General features: G+C 36.4%; 1 protein-coding gene across 5 annotated transcripts in view; it reads right to left on the bottom strand.

The window, feature by feature from the left end:
* Nucleotides 1-5,625: 5,625 nt before the first annotated feature.
* The window catches only part of HCFC2 (host cell factor C2), a 42,048-nt gene continuing 27,164 nt past the window's right edge, over nt 5,626-20,509 (bottom strand). For 3 of the 5 annotated variants that reach the window (XM_028121677.2, XM_028121679.2, XM_028121681.2), the window contains 6 exons: nt 20,120-20,323; nt 19,486-19,559; nt 17,430-17,567; nt 15,519-15,704; nt 15,065-15,103; nt 5,626-14,799 (listed from right to left, as the gene is read on the bottom strand). In XM_028121677.2, coding sequence (XP_027977478.1) covers nt 14,485-14,799; nt 15,065-15,103; nt 15,519-15,704; nt 17,430-17,567; nt 19,486-19,559; nt 20,120-20,323 — 956 coding nt within the window. In that variant the 3' untranslated portion in view covers nt 5,626-14,484. The remainder of the gene's footprint in view (nt 14,800-15,064; nt 15,104-15,518; nt 15,705-17,429; nt 17,568-19,485; nt 19,560-20,119; nt 20,324-20,509) is intronic. The other 2 variants (XM_028121678.2, XM_028121680.2) reach the window with 1 other exon arrangement.

Genomic DNA, 20,509 nt, shown 5'->3' with positions numbered 1-20,509 from the left:
ACAAAATTTTAAGGCTTTCCATATTTCCATGTTAGTATATTTCTAAAATAGTTTCCACTTGATCCAGGCAGTATATCAGTATACAACTGATAAAAGCACTTGGTCTTTATCAGGTTCTTTCTCTAAAATTAAAGATTGGGTTATGTTTAATTATCAAGGTAAGGAATTAGACACCCTTAAGATTTATATCAATATAAACCAAAACAAATGTCTAAATTTAGTATTATTGGTAGTACTAAAACTTTAGGTGAAATCAGGTCAACTTTGGGTTATTTGGCTTTCCTCCTCCGAAAGAACACTTGCCTTCTGCAGGTGTCAGGTACATACTCTCCTTTTATGCATGTGGGAGGGAGTCCCGGCTCCTTACTTGGCCTGTGTTGCATTTCACTGAATGTCATGTTTTCTTCCCCTGGAACTTCTTAAGTAGATAAGCTCCTACATTAACCTAAAAGTGTTTTCTTTATAACTTTGTAGATATTGCTTTTTATGAGTATTTGAGAGAGAAATGGGCTTCAGTGACTAAGTCAGAAACAGGACTTGAGTAGCTTCTGTCTCTCCCCTCACTGCCTCGTAACAGAGATGCTTTAGTCCAGAGAGAATTATTATTATTTTTTAAAGATTTTATTTATTTATGTGACAGAGAGAGACAGTGAGAGCAGGAACACAAGCAGGGGGAGTGGGAGAGGGAGAAGCAGGCTTCCCGCTGAGCAGGGAGCCCGATGCGGGACTCGATCCCAGGACCCTGGGATCATGACCTGAGCCGAAGGCAGACGCTCAACGACTGAGCCACCCAGGCGCCCGAGAGAATTATTTTTTTAATGCTACCTTCCAATGTCATATACTTGGGTATGATGATGTATTAAGCTATTTGTATTTCTTTTCCTCCTACAGTGTAATATCTATATGGTATTTTCCTTTCCTCAACAGTATGCCTTATTGCCTGTTTTCTAGATTGCCTTAGTGGATTAAAGGAATACCAGTTACCTTTAATAACGTGAATTGACCAGTTATGAAGGCCAACTAAAAGGATCTCTGCAGCAGTACCAATTAAGCGTGAAAAACGAAAAACAGTTTCTGCTATTTGCCAAGAATAAAATCTTGTATACAAGATTTTTAAAAATCTGCATATTTTCTCTTTAGGGAAGGTTATTTTATCAACAGTCCAAAACAAGATAATATTTGTTGCTTTATGTGATAAAATACATTTCTGAATCATTCAAAGGATATTAGGTAAGATCTATACCAAAAACTAGGCTATCCTAAATGTATATTTTTGGTTTCTCTGAATTAGACAACTTATATATGTTTATGTAATAATTTATGTATACTGACCTTAAACTCAAGTCATAGTGTATTCATGAGTAAAAAATAGAACAACCTCAACTAATTTTATTTCTTAACGAACTATACTATATTGTATGAAAAATATTCAGGTTTAATTTATGGTTTCTTTTAGAGCTGGAAATGTTACTTTGCTAACATCCCCAAGTTCCGCTTCCTCTTGCTTGTTATGCTCCAGTCACCCTGGTCTCTTGGCTCCTTGTGCCATGTTCTTTGCCTCCTCTACCCACGTATACTTCCCTCTGCCTAGAACGTTCTTTCTCTTCCTGTGCCTAGCTAAGTCTTGCTCATCCTTCAGGTTTTAGTTTAAGCTTCATCAGGAAAGCCTTTAAAACTTTTGTTACACCTTCATACTAATTACCAAATACAGAAAATATCACCACCCAAAACTGAGTAGGTTTGTTCAGTGTTTGCTGGCTGCCACAGCCCCTTAGACATTTCTTTGAACAAGACTACGTTTCTTTTTATACCTGATCTTAAAGGATTTTAAAACCATAAGGCAGAATCTCTTCAAATCATGGGCCACAGATGGCACTGGGATGGATGCTTTTCTCTGGCTTATGGCCATCACCTTTCAAGATGTAAACTTGCCTAGTAACAGTTACAGCTGTCTCTCACTTACTCCAGAGACTGTTTCCTTCTGCACTCCCTAGTAAATAGATACCTATGCAAGGCACCTTACTGTAACACTCCTTTGCCAAGGTTAATGCCAGCAAACGTGCCAAATAAAGTCAGTAAATATGTACTGGCTTTGTAGAAACCTAATGGCCATGTATTAGTTTTAGGGGTGGATAGAAGTTGATAGGTAATTCCTTCATCTTCCGCAACAATACCTAAGATTAAAATATCCTGACACTGCAGCATAAACATTGCCTCTTTCAGGTATAATTTGGATCTCCCTTGAGCGTCCTCTAAGAACCAACAGTAAGTCTTTCTTCTGTCCTGTTTTCCAGGGCTCAATTTCAGAGTATATCTGAATGAAAGAGATTTCAGACCCTTAAGCACCAGGTACTTGGTTGAAAGCACGCTGCTAGGCAAAGACAAGCCATAGCAGACAGCGCCTTACAGCCAGGGCAGCTATGCCAAGAAGGCCTATTCGTGCATCTATAATGCCCAGTGTTCGGTTTGTAAGAAACCAAGACCAAATCCTTTTTTCAGACCAAAGCAAACACTAATCAAAGAATGCAAAGGAATAATATTTGGGCTGACAGCCATTTAAGGAAATGGTAGAGCCATTCCTTACTTAGGAGAAAAAGTTATAACTTTTAAAACATGGTTTCTTTGTGTACATTTCTAACCTTGCAGGTAGCAGTGCCCGCACCGTAGGAGTGCTGCCTTGCAGGACAGTGCCAAGGGCGGAACTAAGCATCCTGTAATTCCTTATAGACTACAGACTGCCATGTGAGTAGCAATACTCACATCAAGGGCAAAGTAAAACAAATTTTAAGTAATTTTTAGCGGGAGAGAGAGAGGTGAGGCAGGAGAGGGAATCTTAAGGAGGCTCCACCACCAGCTTTTGCCCCAAGGGTTCTGTTGAGCTCTGGAGACTGAGCTAGCAGTAGTTGGGGGGAATGGACATATTTATTTGACAGAGAGCATGAGCAGGTGGAGCCGCAGGCAGAGGGAAAAGCAGGCTCCCCGCTGAGCAGGGAGCCCGATGTGGGACTCGATCCCAGGACCCTGGGATCATGACCTGAGCTGAAGGCAGATGCTTAACCGACTGAACCACCCAGGCATCCCAGGGGGTACTGGACATAGAGCCTAAGGCTCACCTAGGCTGGAGTCTGGTAGGGCCACCACAGAGAAATGGGCAGCAAGGAACCTTGCCTATCTCAATGTTGGGGCTGCTGGGTGGAGGATAAATAACCACCACCCTCAAATTCATAATCACAGGCCAGCCCTCAAGGTTTGCGATCTGAAATCATAGAACCTTCATGCTGATAATATAAAGTGCTCTCAGGTTGGTAGTCACTGGGTATCTGGCACAGCAAACATATTCTCTTAATGGTCTCAATTTTAGCTCATACTTCAAATAATCCCTATTTTCCAACAAAAGTAAGTTTAAAGGAAAATGGCACCATGAATGGGAAAAAAAAAAAAACACAGCTTATACAACAGACAGTAGAATCCCCCAGAAAGACTCAAAATTGATATCAACACAGGAAAATTAATGGTATGTAAAGGAATAGAAAGAAGCATAGAAAATACAAATAAGGAGCAAAAGAATACCCAGAGAACATGATTTATAAGCCAAATAGAACTCATAAGAAAAAAAAATTGGAAATAAGAAACAAATGGAGGAGGGGAGAAAAGAATAAGAAAATGAAAAAAGAAAGACAAGGCAAGAAGTGGGTAATGGGCAAAAAAAGAAGACATTTATGAGGACCCAGAAATAAATCCAACTTGTATTTGTAATCACTACAGACATAAATGTACTTAACTATCCAGTTAAAAAGGCAGATTTTCTTTGGCCTTATCTTTGCATGAGTCTCCTGCAAACTCAAAATATAAGGCCAAAGAAAGATCTAAGATATTCAGATTAAGACTAACCAAAAGACTGCTACAGTAAGTAACACCAACAACAAAGATGGAGGCAATGAGCATTCACAGAAGAGTCACTACATAATTCTAAAAGGTTTAATTCACCGAGGAGCCAAAAATTCTAAATTAGTATGCATCTAATAAGAGAAATTGAGAAATCTAGTTATGATGAGATCTTGAGACTCCATAAATCAATCAAATATAAAGTTCTCAACAACCGCAGAATACGTACATACATACTCTTTTTCAGGTACACATGGACATGAAAACTGATCACATATTTCAGAAAGCTAGTCTCAAATTTTGGAAAAATTAAAATATTGTAGCTCATATTCTCTGGTAAAATATTAGAAGTAAAGATTAAGACAACCATAACCCACCCTTAGCATTTAGAAATCTACTTTTAAAATAACAATGGGTTAAATATTCAACCCTCTGGAAGTATTAATCAAGTGAGAAGGCACAAAATAAACTAATAGGTATGAAAATGGGTCATAACTACACAGGCTGTGGAAACTAAAAACAAAGATAATACAGATAACTTCGTATCAAAAAATTTTAATGAAGTGGAGAAATCTTTAGAAAAATTTATTAAATTTAACAAACTGACTCAAGAATAATATAAAATCCTAATGTTCCTGTGATCTATAAAGAAATGGAATCAATAGTTAAAAATCTCTTAATGACCAAATGGTTTCATTATTTTTTTAACATTTTATTTATTTATGAGAGACAGAGAAAGAGCGCAAGTGAGCACAAACGGGGAGCATGGTCACACACAGGTAGAAGCAGGCTCCCCACTGAGCAAGGAGCCTGATGTGGGACTCAATCCCAGGACCCTGGGATCATGACTTGAGCCGAAGGCAGCTGCTTAACCGACTGAGCCACTCAGGCATCCAACCAAATGATTTTAAAGACTAGTTTCAATCTTCAACTCTTCCAATCTAAAATCTCATTTCATGAGGCTAGTATACCAAAACTAGACAATGACAGGACATAAAAGTAGAGTACTCTAAAGCTAGTTTTACTGATGAACACAGAAGCAAAAATCCTAAACAAAATATTGGCAAATTGAGTCCAACAATGTATTATAAAACACACATCATGACCAAGTTGGGCTTATCCTAGAATTCAAGGTCGGTTCAATATTAAAAAGTCAACTACCATAATTTAATACAATAACAGTAAAAAACATTCAATCATTTAAATAGATAAGAAAAAATAAAATGCAACATCCATTCAAAATAAAACTATTAGCAAACCAGAAATAGAATCTTCTTAACCGACTGAGCCACCAGGTACCCTAATAGAATCTTCTTAACTGATAAAGGCCATTTATGAAAAAAATACTGAGCTGACATGTTGAAAGCATTCCCTTAAAATTGGGGCTAAAACAAGGATGTTCACTATCCATTCTTTTCAATATTGTACTACAGGTCATAGCCAGTGCAGAAATGAAAGAAGGAATTTTTTAAAAGGTAGAAGGATCAGAAAGCAAGAAAACTGCCACTATTTTCTGATAATGGTTATATGAAAAACTCAAAAGAACATCTAGAAACATTATTAGAATGAATAAAAACTTAGCATGGCGGCTGGATCCAAAATCAACACAGAGTAACATTAAATATATTAGTAACAACCAGTTAGAATAGAAATTGTAATTTTTAAAAATTTACCATAGCATTCATTAAAAATACATAAAATTCCTAGGAAGAAATTTAATATAATACATGAAGGCCTTTATGGAGAAAAATCATTAAAGTTTATTGAGAGATATTAAAAGAAGACCAAATAAGTGGAAACACAGTGTTTTTGGCTAGGAAGACTTACTGCTGAAAAGATATTTTCTCCAGGCTGATCAACAGATTCAATATAATTACAAAAGATAATACACAAACTGGGAGAAGATATATACAACATGTTTAACTGACAAAGGATTGGTATCCAGAATGTATAAAGAAATCATATAAATCAATGAAAAAAAGACACACACCTAATAGAAAAATGGGGAAAAGACATGAGTAAGTATTTCACATGAGAAAACACATTCATATATGAAAAAAACACTCAATTTCATTAGTAATCAGGGAAATGCAAATTAAAGCCACAGTAAGACACCATATAATCACCACCCAATTGGCAAATATAAAAGACAGTCAAGACCGTGTGTTCGCTAAGATGTGGAGCATGGCATTCAACCATTGCCACTGGGAACATAAACTGCTCCAAATGCTTTAAGAAACAGTTCAGCATGACCAAGTAAAACCTGCTTCTTAGAGCAGTGGTTCTCAAATTTTTGAGTCTCAGAACTTCCTTATATCCTTAAAAAATACTGAGGACCTCAAAGAGCTGTTGTTCATGTGGGTTATTATATTTATCAGTTTTTACTATATTAGAAATTAAAACAGGCATTTTCAAAACAGTAATACACAAGTACATACTTGATTAGCTGTCAGAGTGAAGAGGTCATCTCTGGAAAATATTTAAACTCATGAAAAAGAGTGAAAAGGACAAATAATGTTTAGTATTTTTATGAATATAATTTTGTCCTCACAGACCCCCTGGAAGGGTCTCAGGGGCCCTAAGGGTCCCTGGACCATACTTTGAAAACAACTTCCCTGGAGCAAATCTTGTACATGTGCACCAGGAGACATGTACAAGAACTCATTCATTTGTCAAATATTTACTGAGCATCTACCATCTGCCCTGCATTGTTCTAGACATCGTGAATGTCTCAACAGACAAGATCAGACAAAACAGGCAAAATCCCTGCCCGCAAGGAGCTTACACTGTAATTGGCAGAATGTTCAGAACAGCATTGTTTGATAGCCCAAAATGGAAAACAATCCAAATCTCCATGAACAGAAGAACAGATAAACAAACTGTGGTTTAGCATACAATGGAATACTGTACAGCAGTGAAAACAAATGAAATACAGTTACATGCATAAACAGGGATGGGAATCTCAAAAACAACGGTCAGAAAAAAAGTCACGGAAGGATATAATGCAGCATGAAATCATTTACATGAAAGTTCAAAATCAGGTAAGTCTAAACAACATACTATTAGGGATACATACATAGATGGGAGAACCATAAATAAAAACATGGGAATTATTAACAAAACATCCAGAATAATGTTTGCCTTGTGTGGTATGTGGGTTGAGGACAAATGGGGGGATTCTGGGTATCTGAGAATATTCTAGTTCTTAAGCTGAAGGTTGAATACACGTCTGGTCATTTTATTTATTTTGCAAAAAATATTTTAAAAGAAAAAAGATAATAAGATTATTTACTACATAATTTCATCAACCAAGAGAGGGAACATCTCCCCATATTTCAGCCACTGCTGCGCACTGCAAATCAGCTAATTATTATTATTATTATTTTTAAAGATTTTATTTATTTATTTGACAGAGAGAGACACTGCAACAGAGGGAACACAAGCAGGGGCAGTGGGAGAATGAGAAGCAGGCTTCCCGCAGAGCAGGGAGCCCGATGCAGGGCTCGATCCCAGGACCCCGGGATCACGACTTGAGCCCAAGGCAGACGCCTAACAACTGAGCCACCCAGGCACCCCTCAGCTAATTATTTTAACTGGTGGGGAATAAGTGCCTGATAATAGGGAAAGAAGAATGAGTATGGGCTATTCCTCACAGAAGTTAACTAGGTTCCCAAAGGTCAGGATCCATCGAGATGGCAGTATTACAGGACTGCTCTGCCAAGTTGAATCAGTCACCCGCCTGATTCTGGTTAACTGGTTACTTTGTTCCCTGGGTATAACCATTTGTATAAAGCAGAGAATACAGATGGGTGATGCAAATCCCAAAATAAATGGATGAAGACCCTGCCTCTTAACTGAATTCTGCTGACTCTCAAAAGTACAGATTCCCTTTGGCACATTCTCCTAATTATTTATGTACTAAGTAATCCAAAAATACAGAAAGTACATGGTAGTTACTGTTTCTCCACCCTGCTCAATAACAGGTGTCAGGTTGGGCACACAAAGGTCATAACAATTTTGCAATCGCGTCTTTGCCAAGGTCATTGCTGGCAGTGTCACTGTGCAGATTAAATAAAACATAGTTAAGGTGCGATTTTTCCTCAAAAATAGCTATTAATTTGGTATATAATTTCAAAATTTGAAAAGAAGAAAAAAAGAAAAAAGATCTTGAAACGTTTGATCCAGCCCCTTTACCCAAACAGGGCAAGCTCAAGTTATTATCCCGGGTAAGGGAGTTCTTGCAAGAGGTAGACTAGGCCTGGCAGCAGAAGGCCTGCAACCCATTTCCAGGAAATGGGGAAGTCGAAGGTGTATTCTCCAGGTCCAGGGTCCCCAGCTTGGTCTAACACAGGGGTGCCAACTCATCAGAAAGTTCCAGACATTGCTGTAGCTATTGTAAAAGTCCCAGACAGCTACAAGACCTAAAATCTCAACCATATTTAAGCTGGAAGGGACATGCCACCAGGGGGTGGTACATTGCAACTGGTGGCGGGAAGACTTCGTAAATGTGGGACCGGCTGAGCTTAGGGTCCTGCTACTCCACCATCTTGCACCCCCCCCCCCCCCCGCAACTCCCACCCTCACAGCTGGTGGCTGCGGTGGCTGGGACAGGGACACTCTGGATCAGAAAGTCAGACCTAAGTGCCTACCCTAAGTGGCATACCTACACCTTTGTTATTCTGGATGGTCAGTATTATACCTGCAGCTTTTTCCTCCCTTTCCAATAAGAAACAGAGAAATTAGGAGGAAACCTTTCTCAAGTTCTTAAGGAATTTCCATTCTGTCTCCCCAGATTCAAGGAACGAATAATCCTCTTGGTCAGAGCTGGATATTTACTGGACCACGATTTACCAGTAGATAGAGTTATCTCATGTTCAAAAACAAATACCAGCTTCTACCTTTTATTTTTAACCTGTATATGCTTGGACACAACAGGTTCTCCTGTGCTTTCCTCAGTTCTCATGCTGAGCAATGATGGGTCCTTTAGCTTCTTGTCCCTGGGTGGCAAGAAGACCAGGAAGGGGGAGTGGGTAGGAAGGGGGCAATTTCCTTCTCTGCAACAGCTTTCCTATCTGATATGCCACCAACTCATACTTTTTACACTTTTATCTTCAGGAGTCAACACCCTGACATCCCTAAATACCCTGCAAAGACTTTTTGTTGACCCAGCAAAATCAAATCAGGAAATAGTGAATCCTTCTGTTGCTGCTGTACTCCATACCTATGTCTTCCTAGCCTTCTCTCTATCTAAGGCCAAAGGCTTTGTAACCCTGTATTCTCAGGACTTGAATGTGAGGCTCTGGCAGGAGTGGTATTCAGATTGTGAATATGATGACCTTTAAGTACCAGGCCCCCCAATTCAATTTATCCAAGATACTAAATATACAAAAGAACCTCACACTCAGTTTCAGATGACCTTGCTGAAATTAACAATCTCACAAGTGGACATTTTTTTTTTTTTTAGTTCCTCAGAGGACAGGAAAGAAGCAAAGAGATACTAGTAAGATATAGAAATCTATTTTGAACAAGGAGGCTAGTATCCTTGGATTTTATAGCCTTTCTTTCTTCTTCAGTTCATAGAATATTTTTCTCCCCAGAATGGTGCAGTTCATGTTTTTCCAGGCATGACACACACACACACACACACACACACACACACACACACACACACACACACGTCTTCCTGAGTTACAGAAATAGTACAGGGACTCCCAACTATAACTGGGAAATGTGGAAGTTGTGCCAATGTCATGTTGTTTTCTATTAGGATAAGAATCCTTTGTCCTATAAGCTCGGAGGTGACAACAGTGGCCTGACTTGATATGTATTAATGCTGGTGTTCCATGTCTTTCAGCAGTCCCTGTGCTTAAGTATTAAACAGGTAGGTGGTTTTTTCCTAATGCTAAATAATTGCCCATGGCTTTCCTATAAGGAAATAGTTTGGAAATATTTTTAGCTCATTTTCTGGATCATCCAATTTTAAAAATCGTAATTCAGCAATATCCAACAATCTCACTAAATGCTCAGATCTTTTTAGATCAAAGACTTCTGCTTGAGATCTGTACATACCTAGATTAAACCCCTTTTAGCCCAGTACATATGTGACACACCGTTTATTTATCCCAGAACTTCTCCTAGGAACCTAAGTAAGAGCAGGGTAGGATAAGACAAAGCTGGTGTTAGTATTTCCTCCAGAGACTTACTAAATCTGCTAAAATCTCTTTTCCCTAGCAAAGCCTCCCTCCCATTTTCATCCCAATTTGAGAAAGGGGAGTGAGAATATGGAGAGATGTAAAGATGACAATTTTCTTTAACCATGTGTTAACATATTTAAGTACCAGCTGAATGGCCGATATGTAAGAAATATAAAGATCCAGTCTTTGCCTCAAAGACCTACCACCATTCTGGCAGAGGGAGAAAACAATGCTAACAAGTAAGGATACAATGTTTTTTAGGCTGCTGTGACAGAAGATTTGACAAAGGACAGTGGGGGCACAAGAAGAAGGGGGCAAATCTACCCGGATATGGATGGAGCGTGTCAAGAAAGGCTCCATTTTGAAATTTTTTTTTTTTTTAAGATTTTATTCATTTATTTGACAGAGAGTGAGAGCAGGAACACAAGCGGGGGAGTGGGAGAGGGAGAAGAAGGCTTCCCGCCGAGCAGGGAGCCCAATGTGGGACTCGATCCCAGGACCCTGGGATCATGACCTGAGCCGAAGGCAGACGCTTAACGACTGAGCCACCCAGGCGCCCTCCATTTTGGAATCTTGAAAAAGGACCTGAGTCTTGAAAAAATGAATGGAGGCAGGTGCAAGTGGAAAAGGGGACTACAGACAGGAGGAGGTACAGAAAGAGAGAGCGAGTATCACAGAAACCAAGAAAATGTCCAAGTCTCTAGGGAGGGGTTGAGTTATGAAGGACGAGAGTAATCACCGGATTTGGGAAATGAGAGGCTCCCTCTGACCTTTGCTAGAGCCGTTCTGACAGAGTAGCAGGACAGAAGTCTGGCTGTAGTGAATTAAAGTGGGTGCAAGGCATAAAGACAAAAGACTAAGAGTGAACAGAAGACAAAAAAAGAGATGGCAACAGTTTAGATCTGTTTCCTGGAGCCATGTGCCTTTTCACTTACGAGCTCAGCCACAAGAAAGGTTAGAGAGATACAGTCTTCACGTTTGTATGAGAACATGACTCCCGAACACAATCCACTGACTTAAAAACAAGTTTTGGGACACAATCTGTTCTTTATGAGACTGCCTATATTATTTTAAGAATGATATAAAGTCAACATTTCTACAGATTTACTCTGCCATCACTAATTTTTCTCTCATAGAGTTCAAAATAAATAACACCTGTAATTGGTTATAATAGAAAAGGTGCTTTATTTTACATTATCATTGGTACATAATACATGAAACTGCCTAAAATCAGTCTTGGAAAACTTAACTGTCAGTTATACCTTAAGCAGTCAAAGACCAAGTCTATTTTGCAACCTATTTCATTCATGGTCAGATTACTACAATAACTTTAAATACTAATTATCTCTTCATAGCCAATGTTACAAATGATTTTTATGCTACAAGTGCTGCAAATTTTTTAAAATAATACCTTCAGTTATAGTAGACCATATCTCTAACCAGATCAAATCTTTGCTAGGCTACAAGTCTGAAATAATGGATCAACAGTTTTACCTTCTTATAGATGATTGTATTTATGTAATTGGGTTATAGGGCAAGGGGGCCTCATACATGCAATCAGATTCTTTCCGTTTTGTTTTAATGTGGATAAAAGTGAGTTTATAATACCCTATTTCTAGTTAAATTACCAAAACAGTTTACTAAACTAAAATGAAGCCAATACAATATTTTAGAAAATATAATTCTAAGAGCATGCAACATCTAAATCTTTTTACTACATATGTGAAACCAAGTTGTAGAGCCCAGGAAGAGGACTGTGGCACAAGGGCTTGAACATCTGGACTGCCTATCCAGCAGGGAGGAGTAAAGAAAGTCATTTAACTCAGCATAAATCCTCTTATGAAAGATATCTGCATGATCTAGCCCACTGCTACTCAGGGATCTTCACTCAGAAAATGTGCAAATCATAGGAAGCTAAATGCACTTCTCTTGTTATTTACCCTAGTCCATTCTATTCATGAACATGCAGCTTGAAGATCTGTTATTAACTATTAATGTCAAGCCACAGAGATTTCTCAATGGCATTTTTCAGTCACCCATAAATATGACTGCTGCTTAATATACAAATGCCAAAAAATGATAACACAATCTGGGCTAATTCTCAAAGTAAAAACATTTGTCATTTTCACAAATCCCTTGGTATAGAAAGACTGCCTTTCTCTCTAAAAATAAGATGTATGTTAGAACCACAGGTTCACAGCACAGTTGAGGCAATGTAAAGCAAAGTAAACTAAACGAATACTAAACAGGTATAAATGTGCACACTCAAACAAATATTCTATTCTTTGCTTAAAGTCAACTTAGTCCTGTCATTAAGAGAAGTGCTTCGAGATGCAAATTATTAATTAATGCAGAGAATAAGGAGGTAAAAGCGAGACCTTTTTCTAATAAAGCAAACAGATCATTAAAATAATTGGACTTGAAACATATACTCTAAGTTTCCACTCCTACTCTTTTTATAACTAAACACACACATATACACAACAAACCCTAGCATTGAATATGTGCAAAATTGCTTACCATTTATTTTAACTTTGGTTAAGTATTTGTTTAGCCTATATCAGACATATTATGGAATCTATACAAATGATTACAAACATAATAATGAGGTAAGTTAAAATTCTACTAGTGCAAAAAGCAAGCATATGCTAAAAGCAAAGCATATGAATTTAACAAATGCAGAATGAAGCTCTCACCAAGGGAGGTGCTGACATAACAAACCAGAGAGGCTCCTTGTAAACATTGTTTGTAAAATACACATTTAAAGATTAAGGATTCATACAGCCACAAAAAAGGTATTCTAACAACACCAGAGTAGTGCATTTATTTTACCTTTAGAGTTTGGAAATCACTCATTACGTGTCTAACAGTTTGCATATTTTCTTCAAGAGAAACTTAATTAGTGAGACACATTAATTACAAATACTGTAGTATAAAAATCCCAGTTCTTTACAAAAATTATATATTAAAATATTCTATACACTTTAAATTAGTAACTGGAACATACATATATATCAATTCTGCACAATTAAATCCATCTTGGCTGGGAGTATTCTATGTGAAGTTCGAGGACACAGCTACTCAGTCAACCTACACTGGCATAAGGTTACATGGTATAAAAAAGATAGGCCTGGGCCCGTGCGGTTATTGCAGCTTGTAGTGTGAACGACCTTTTCTGCACTTATTGCTCTGTATTTCCATTCCAGATCTGAACAGGCAGTGGAACCATGACATTCCAAAAAGGTTCAAAACAAGCTACCTGTGGCAGAGGATCCATCATGCCTATCTGCATCTTTAAGGTTGCAGTGGGACCTGAGTGAGCTGTCTAATGCTTATATTTCAGTTGTAAAAAAGTTTATACAATTTTGAGGTAAAAACAATGCAAAAATAAAACATTTAGAGCTTTACAAAAATCTTACAAATGTTTAAAACACTATTTCAAAACTTGTGTTCTGTTAAGGTGCTTCTTTCTTTCTGCAATAAGGAGGACATATATACTTCAATTTTGAATTTTAAATTATGAAGGTTTTATTAATTTCAGCAAAAGCAAAGTTAAAGCCATTAAGACAGATGTTAAAATGTTCACAGATACACTTTGCTTCTGATGAAAATACAGAATTTTAGTGCTGAAAGAAACCTTAAATGTAAATTTTTTTAACTCTGTCTTCTATTAATGAGAAAACCGAGGACCGGGTAAGTTAAGCGCTTTGGCCAAAAATATATTCCAATATATCAGATATGAATCAAGAAAACCCATTATTCTTTTTGTATTTTGCCATGATTCTTGGAAAATAATAAAAATTCAAAATCAGAGTTTCTGAACTCGCCTCTTTCTTTCTTTTGTAATTTCTTAAGCTCTGTGCTAACTGTAGACAAAGAAATGAATCAAATAGCGGCTACTAAAATTAGTATCACAAATATTGTCCAGTAGAAGACAGTTATTAAGAGGACCGCTGCTCATCTAGAATAATAAAGTTAGAGGGAGTACTCAAAGACGGGTCCTTGACAATGGAGAGAACATCTACTATGTAGGACAGCGCAGTGCACAACAGCCAGTTACTAGAATCATCTCAATAACTCTAGGATGACTGAGTTACATGGCCTTTAGAAAAGATACTGGGGTAAGAAAGCCTTCTAGCTTTTATCTTAATTTACTATTTTCCTTTACAAAAAAAGCAGTTATATAACTGTAAGGACGAATCCATATACTAATTTTCAGAGAGTCTTTGCTTCTTTTCTATTTTTATTTGGATCTAAAATTGAGCAAATACATTTTAAGAACAACTTACAAACTCAAACTCATAAGTGCTAGAAATACAGTCGGAGAATACTCTTTTAAATGACAAATCTTAAAACCAGTTACTAATAAATAATCATCACAATAGCTTCAGTAAAAAAAAAAAATTCAATTTAAAGGTGCTTTTTTATTGTTACCTTGAAGCCATCGAACTTGCGTAGCTGGTCCATATCCCTTTTCATTCTTTGCTGATATCCTGAACACAATGGCAGGCCTGGATGTATAATCGATATGTGCATTTGCAAGTTGCCCGGCAGTTACTATACATGATGTCTTAAGACCACAATAAATCCTCATAAACACAAGCTGACTTGGATTATCTTGTATTTGTGCTGTGCGGATAGCCAAGTAGGCTGAATATTCCAAAATATTTCCAGAAGGGGAAGTTGGAGGTTCCCAGGAGAGATGGATACCCTCAACATTCTTGAAGAGAGGAGAAAAAAAAAAACAAAACAAAACCACGTAAACGTTCTGAAGTTTTCTCTAATATCACTTATAATGTTGAGTCTATCTTTAGAATACAAAATACTGCTTTCCGCTAAAGTAATTGCATTAGATACTAGAACTTTGATTATTGATTTTTAAAAACCTAATTGGATCTACAATGTTTAATTCATGCCCACTTTTCAATATCATAACTAGGCTTAAATGTCTGCCTGTACCATCCTAAGAAAGGGATTTTTCTTACCTGAAAGCAGATCTTTTCTTCTCTAAAGAGAGGCAGGACCTTAGGATAAAATATAATTCAATTTCATGTGTTCTATTAAAATTCTCCAGCACAAACTTTTTGGTTCCATACAATAAGAACAAAGTTAATATTAAGAAGAATACCAGATTTCTCTGACTTTCTATATTTTGGATGCTGTAATTTTGCTTGAAATTTGGTCCTTAAAATCATGAGTGATTAGCAAACATTTTTTAAACTTATAATCTACCCCTTTTATTTATTTAAGACCTAATTTTTTTTTTTACTGAAGTACTATTGACACACACATTACGTTAGTTTCAGGTGTACATCAATCCACCCCTTTTAGATACCTCTCATTCCATCAGATACTAACAAGAATCTCTAAACTGACAGTTTTACTTACTTTATGTACAAAATTTCAATAATTAAATCAAGTCTTGACCTGACATCTCACCTTTGAAATTCTGACTGCAGAAGGAGCTCCAGGAAAACCGGGAATACAAGTTTTAAATTCGCTGATTTTGCTGAAAGGGCCTATTCCACAACCATTGATGGCAGCAACCCTGAATCTGTATCCTGTGCCTGGAACAAGATCTTGTTTCTTAAGTAAACTGTAGTCAGGTGCGTCTGCATTTCCTATCTAAAATGTAATACATGTAAAAGTCAAAAGGTGCAATTCATCATTTTGTCATTCAACAAGAAAACTTTTAAGGAATGGATTATATTTTAAGGTTCTAGTTCACATTTATTTCCCTTTTTTACACATGGAGTAAACCTTCCAATACAAAAGCAACTAAGCCCATAAATTGGTGATTCTTATCCAGAGGAAAAGTGCCCTTCCCAGTTAAAAACCACTGATTATAAAAAGAAACTGAAGTGTGTTCTGCACATGAAGAATATGAAGGTAGAAAAAAATTGACGACCACTATAAACAAAGTAACAACTATCCTTGTAAACTTAGAGTAGAAATCTCAGAAGGACTACTCTCAAATAGTCTAAGCAGGAACAATACCGGGCAAGCAAGCTTGACAGAAGTGACTAGCATGTAGTATAGAGCATTTTAAAAATTAATATTCAGCAGATGCTGAATAAATGTTAAATAACTGGATTGCATATTCTGGGTAGAGGTTCATAATGTTTACAACTTTCAAACAGTTTTTACATGTTCTCCCTAACTCTCACTGCACCACCGTGAGGCAGGTAGTGCTAATGTATCATTCCCAATTTTAAGGGAGCAATATCATTTTTATTTTATAGATGAGGAAACTGAGTCTCAGAGAGGTTAAACAGGTGACTTGTCCAAGGTCACACTGTTGAGTACTGGAACTAATGATTCAAACCCAAGCTTACTGGTTCTAAATTTTATGCTCTGTTTTTCTTTTGGGAAAAACAGGTAGTTACTAGGCCCTTAGATATTGTTATTTCCTTATATATAAAATCAAACTACCGCCAGAAATTTCATTAGGTATAATACTAACAAATTATTAACCAGAATTTCTGTTTTTGTCAAGAATTGGAAGAATTTTATATGAAAAAGAAAGATATCAGAAGTAATATTAGAAAAACTAAAATATAATGATAAATGATAAATTATCCATTTCTGTAGGTCTACGCAAGTCACTCTCTGAAATTCCCCATTCCAGAAAAAAATCAGTTCAATGTGCTTTGGAACTGTTATTTATTTCATAATTCTTAGGGTTAATGTCTCACTTACATATATGAGTTCTTCTTTAAAGGAGTTTCACAATCAAGAGAAAATTAGATTGTATTCAATAACCAAAAGGGGCTCTTAAATTTTTTAAGTTGTAAAATCAGGAATTTAAAAAATTCTCAGTAAAGGGGTGCCTGGCTGGCTCAGTTGGTTAAGCGTCAGACTCTTGATTTTGCTCAGGTCATGATCTCAGGGTCTTGAGACAGAGGCTCCACTCTCAGTGTGGAGTCGGCTTCTCTCCCTCTGCCCCTCCCCTGACTTGCGCACTCACACGCTAAATAAATAAACAAGCCTTAAAAAAAAAAAAGTTCTCAGTAAGAAAAAAATGTTCCATTGTCAAAACACACCAGGTAACAAAATTAGAGATATTTCAAAAAATCCTTATCTGTACTGGCCAGACCATATCATTTATGACTCAAAATCCAGCCCAGTGATTGTATAAGGTTTTTTAAGTGACCTGCTTGTGATACATTCCATAAAAAGTGCCTTAAAAAAGAATACAAGATAATTAGGCACATAGATAGAAATCTCAATTATAGATTGTGAACAGATCCCAATTTCATGCATTCAAGTGACTTGAATCAGGGTTATAAAAAAATATCTCATTCATGAAACTTATAACTCACAGGGTAGGAAATATAGATCAATAGCTACCTTTGAGATGCTTTGCTTTCCTTTTGGCAGCAAATAAAACTGGCTCACCAAAGCCGTATTATTTTTAAAAATTCCTACATCACACCACTGTCGTTCTCCTGCTTTCATTGTGGCCACTGGATTTGAAGGAGTCTCTTTCTAATTTCAGAGAAAGAAAAATTTATCAGGACTCTTATTGTGCATATAAGAAACTTCAAGATTTAATAAATCCATGCAGTGATCTACAAGTAGATATATGGGTAAACACCACAACATTAAAAGCTCATAAGTAAATAAACTCTTAACAGATTAGGTCAACTGACAGTGAAACAGGGATGCCAATTCAAACACAGGGAGTGACAGGCATTCTCCAAGTCAGTGGCTCTGCACTATCAACCTAGCTGGAGTTAGCATGCTTTCCAATCAGTGATATGTTAAAATGCTGGCTGTTTTACAGAACACTGTCATTTCAGAGACCCTCTCAGAAAATGTAATCCCTTTAGTGTGAAATTACACCTTGCTCCAAAAGGAGCAAATAAAGAAAAATTCATTCCAAGCTGGCTTATTTCTAGACTCAAAAACAACTAGCAGAAATTCAGTGATCTTTGCACTTGAAATACCTGTGATTCTCCAAACCTAAAAGGAGAAAAAATGTTCAAAACTAAAATGCAATTTGAATATACTTTAGTATATACTAAAGAGGAGCAGATTAAACAGTTTTATATTTTTTACCTTGCTTGAAAACAAACTTCCTCTACCTTACGCTACTTTTAGTGATAAGTGAATTATACTTATCCCTAGAACTAACCTTTTTTAAGCCATCTTCTTTATAAATGAGACACTGTTTCCAGAAGCTCAAAACAAATATGCACTTCAGTTATTTATTTCTGTCTTAAATATATAACAGCAGAGGTACATGCTTACAATTCACATTATTTGTTATTTAGGCTATCACACATGACAACGTGAGCTAATCAGAAAAGTCTTTTAAGGTTTTTTTTTTTTAAGGAATATCTTTAAGCTTGTTTTCATTTTTAAAGTTGTAAAAACTCTCTTCAACAACTTTTATAAAACACCTGGGCTCCATCTGAAATAACAAATACCATTCTGGCTGATGTGTTGCAAAATAGGTTTAGGAGAAAAAAAGTTCCCTTTAATAATTCTTCCCTGAGAAGAGTTTAAGAATTCTAGGACTTAACATTTTGTAAAGGTGAAAACTGATGAAGGTAAATATCTGATAGAAATCCATAAAATCATGATTGAAAGAAAACTAAAACTATAGACAATTCCTGAAGATTCCCAGAGGTAAATATTAGGTCAAATAAAAACTCTTGCTCATAGCAATAAAGTTGAAATGACTGATAATTTTAAAATTAAAAAGTATATACACACACATGCACACACATATGTTTACCCTTATATTTACCTCATTAAGACAACCGTGGTATATTTGTGAGGCACATACTTAGCATTTTAAGTTTGGTGCCATGCAGACCAATTTTGGCCTTTCATAAAACAACCCAATGTCAGAGATTATTGGGCTACCCTATAGGTATGTCTAACCCAATTTGCAATATTCTGCCGTTCTCCCAACAGCTAGCAATAGAGCCATTGAAGTTTTATATTCTCTAACATGTCCTTTTACTCTTTAAGCCATTAATGAGATTTACATATATACATATATACGTACACATACACACACTCATATTTCTGATTATGAAAGCAGCACATTTCACTATACAAAAATATTGAAGGCTCATAGAGGTAAGTAAAAATTATCTGTGGCCGCACAGCCTGGAGAAAGTCATCTAGCATTAGAGGGTGGATGTGCATGGACTCACGTGAGAGTAAGAATGTATGTATCGTGTGTGTATTTTAATAAAATCAGGACCACAGTATATATATATTATTTTTTATGCAGCTTTTTTCACTTAACATTTTTCTATTCAAGCCTTCATTTCTCAATCTTTGGCAGAGTCATCACTAGAGGACACCCAAGAATCTTCTCATGAATTTATGCTGAAGTTGCTCAGCATCCCATCTTTAAACACATAGGATCTTCAGGTCATATACTTACAGAAAACAGCATCACTGTAGCATGTGCTTCTACACGGCTGATCTTAGTCGCAGGCAGTGCACATGCTTCGTCAACTAAAAACCAAACAATTCATCATATAAGACTCATGTAATCACTCAGCAGATACATTAAAATATAATTTATAAACATACAAAAAATAGCCAGAGGGAGAAAAACACAATAATTTGAAATATGGACGCTCTAATATGAACTAATTCGCAAAGTTCATTTCTCAAGGGTTTGAAGACTTGCTAGAACTTCAGAGAATGTTTACCAAAGATGAAACACAAGTCCTATTGCAAAAGAATGAAATGAGCATTTACAAAATCAGAAATCAATCAAGCTGGGAGAATTATTACTCCATAGTCTAAAGAATGAATCTTTTCTATGGGAAAGAAGTTTACTGAATATATTCATGGTAGGAAAAATACATTCTGAATGTATTTCAGTGTGTGCTGATTTAAATATTTTATGGAAGGCAGACTATATTATATAATAATTTTAATTGAAATGTTTTATCTGTTTATATATGATTCAATCCAAGATGAAATGGAATTCCCATCTAAACAAATAAGTTTGATGAATTTATATACAAAAATGGTTCAAAATACAGTATGTGAAACACATTTCAAACCTTCAGATTTGGTACTGAATGTTGTTAGTGAAGTTTCATCTTTTACAACTGCCCCATTTGTACTGGATGATTCAGTTTTAATGGTCTGCTGGGTTACCATAGTTTGTGCGCTGGAAACAGAACTGGATACAGAAGTTTCAGGGATTACTGTTCTTAAGTCCAGGCAACTACTTAGAACACCTATATTTGCTGAAGTATGAGGACCTAAAATTAAAGTGAAAAGATCAATTATTAACATAATGCCTGCAATAAGTGTGCCATATTATGGTTCTTGTCATACAATTCTTGGTATTTTCGATTTTAAAAATATAAACATGAGTAATGTACATGTCATTCATATGAATTAACCACTAGGCATATAATGTTTAGAAAAATAAAGTGCACTACACA

The sequence above is a fragment of the Eumetopias jubatus genome, unplaced genomic scaffold (genome assembly GCF_037043125.1).
Source record: "Eumetopias jubatus isolate StellerSeaLion01/CBP00866 unplaced genomic scaffold, mEumJub1_p1.0 scaffold_8, whole genome shotgun sequence".
NCBI classification, from domain to species: Eukaryota; Metazoa; Chordata; class Mammalia; order Carnivora; family Otariidae; genus Eumetopias; species Eumetopias jubatus.
Note: the sequence above shows the minus strand (reverse complement) of the source record. Positions and strands in the feature narration are given on the sequence as shown.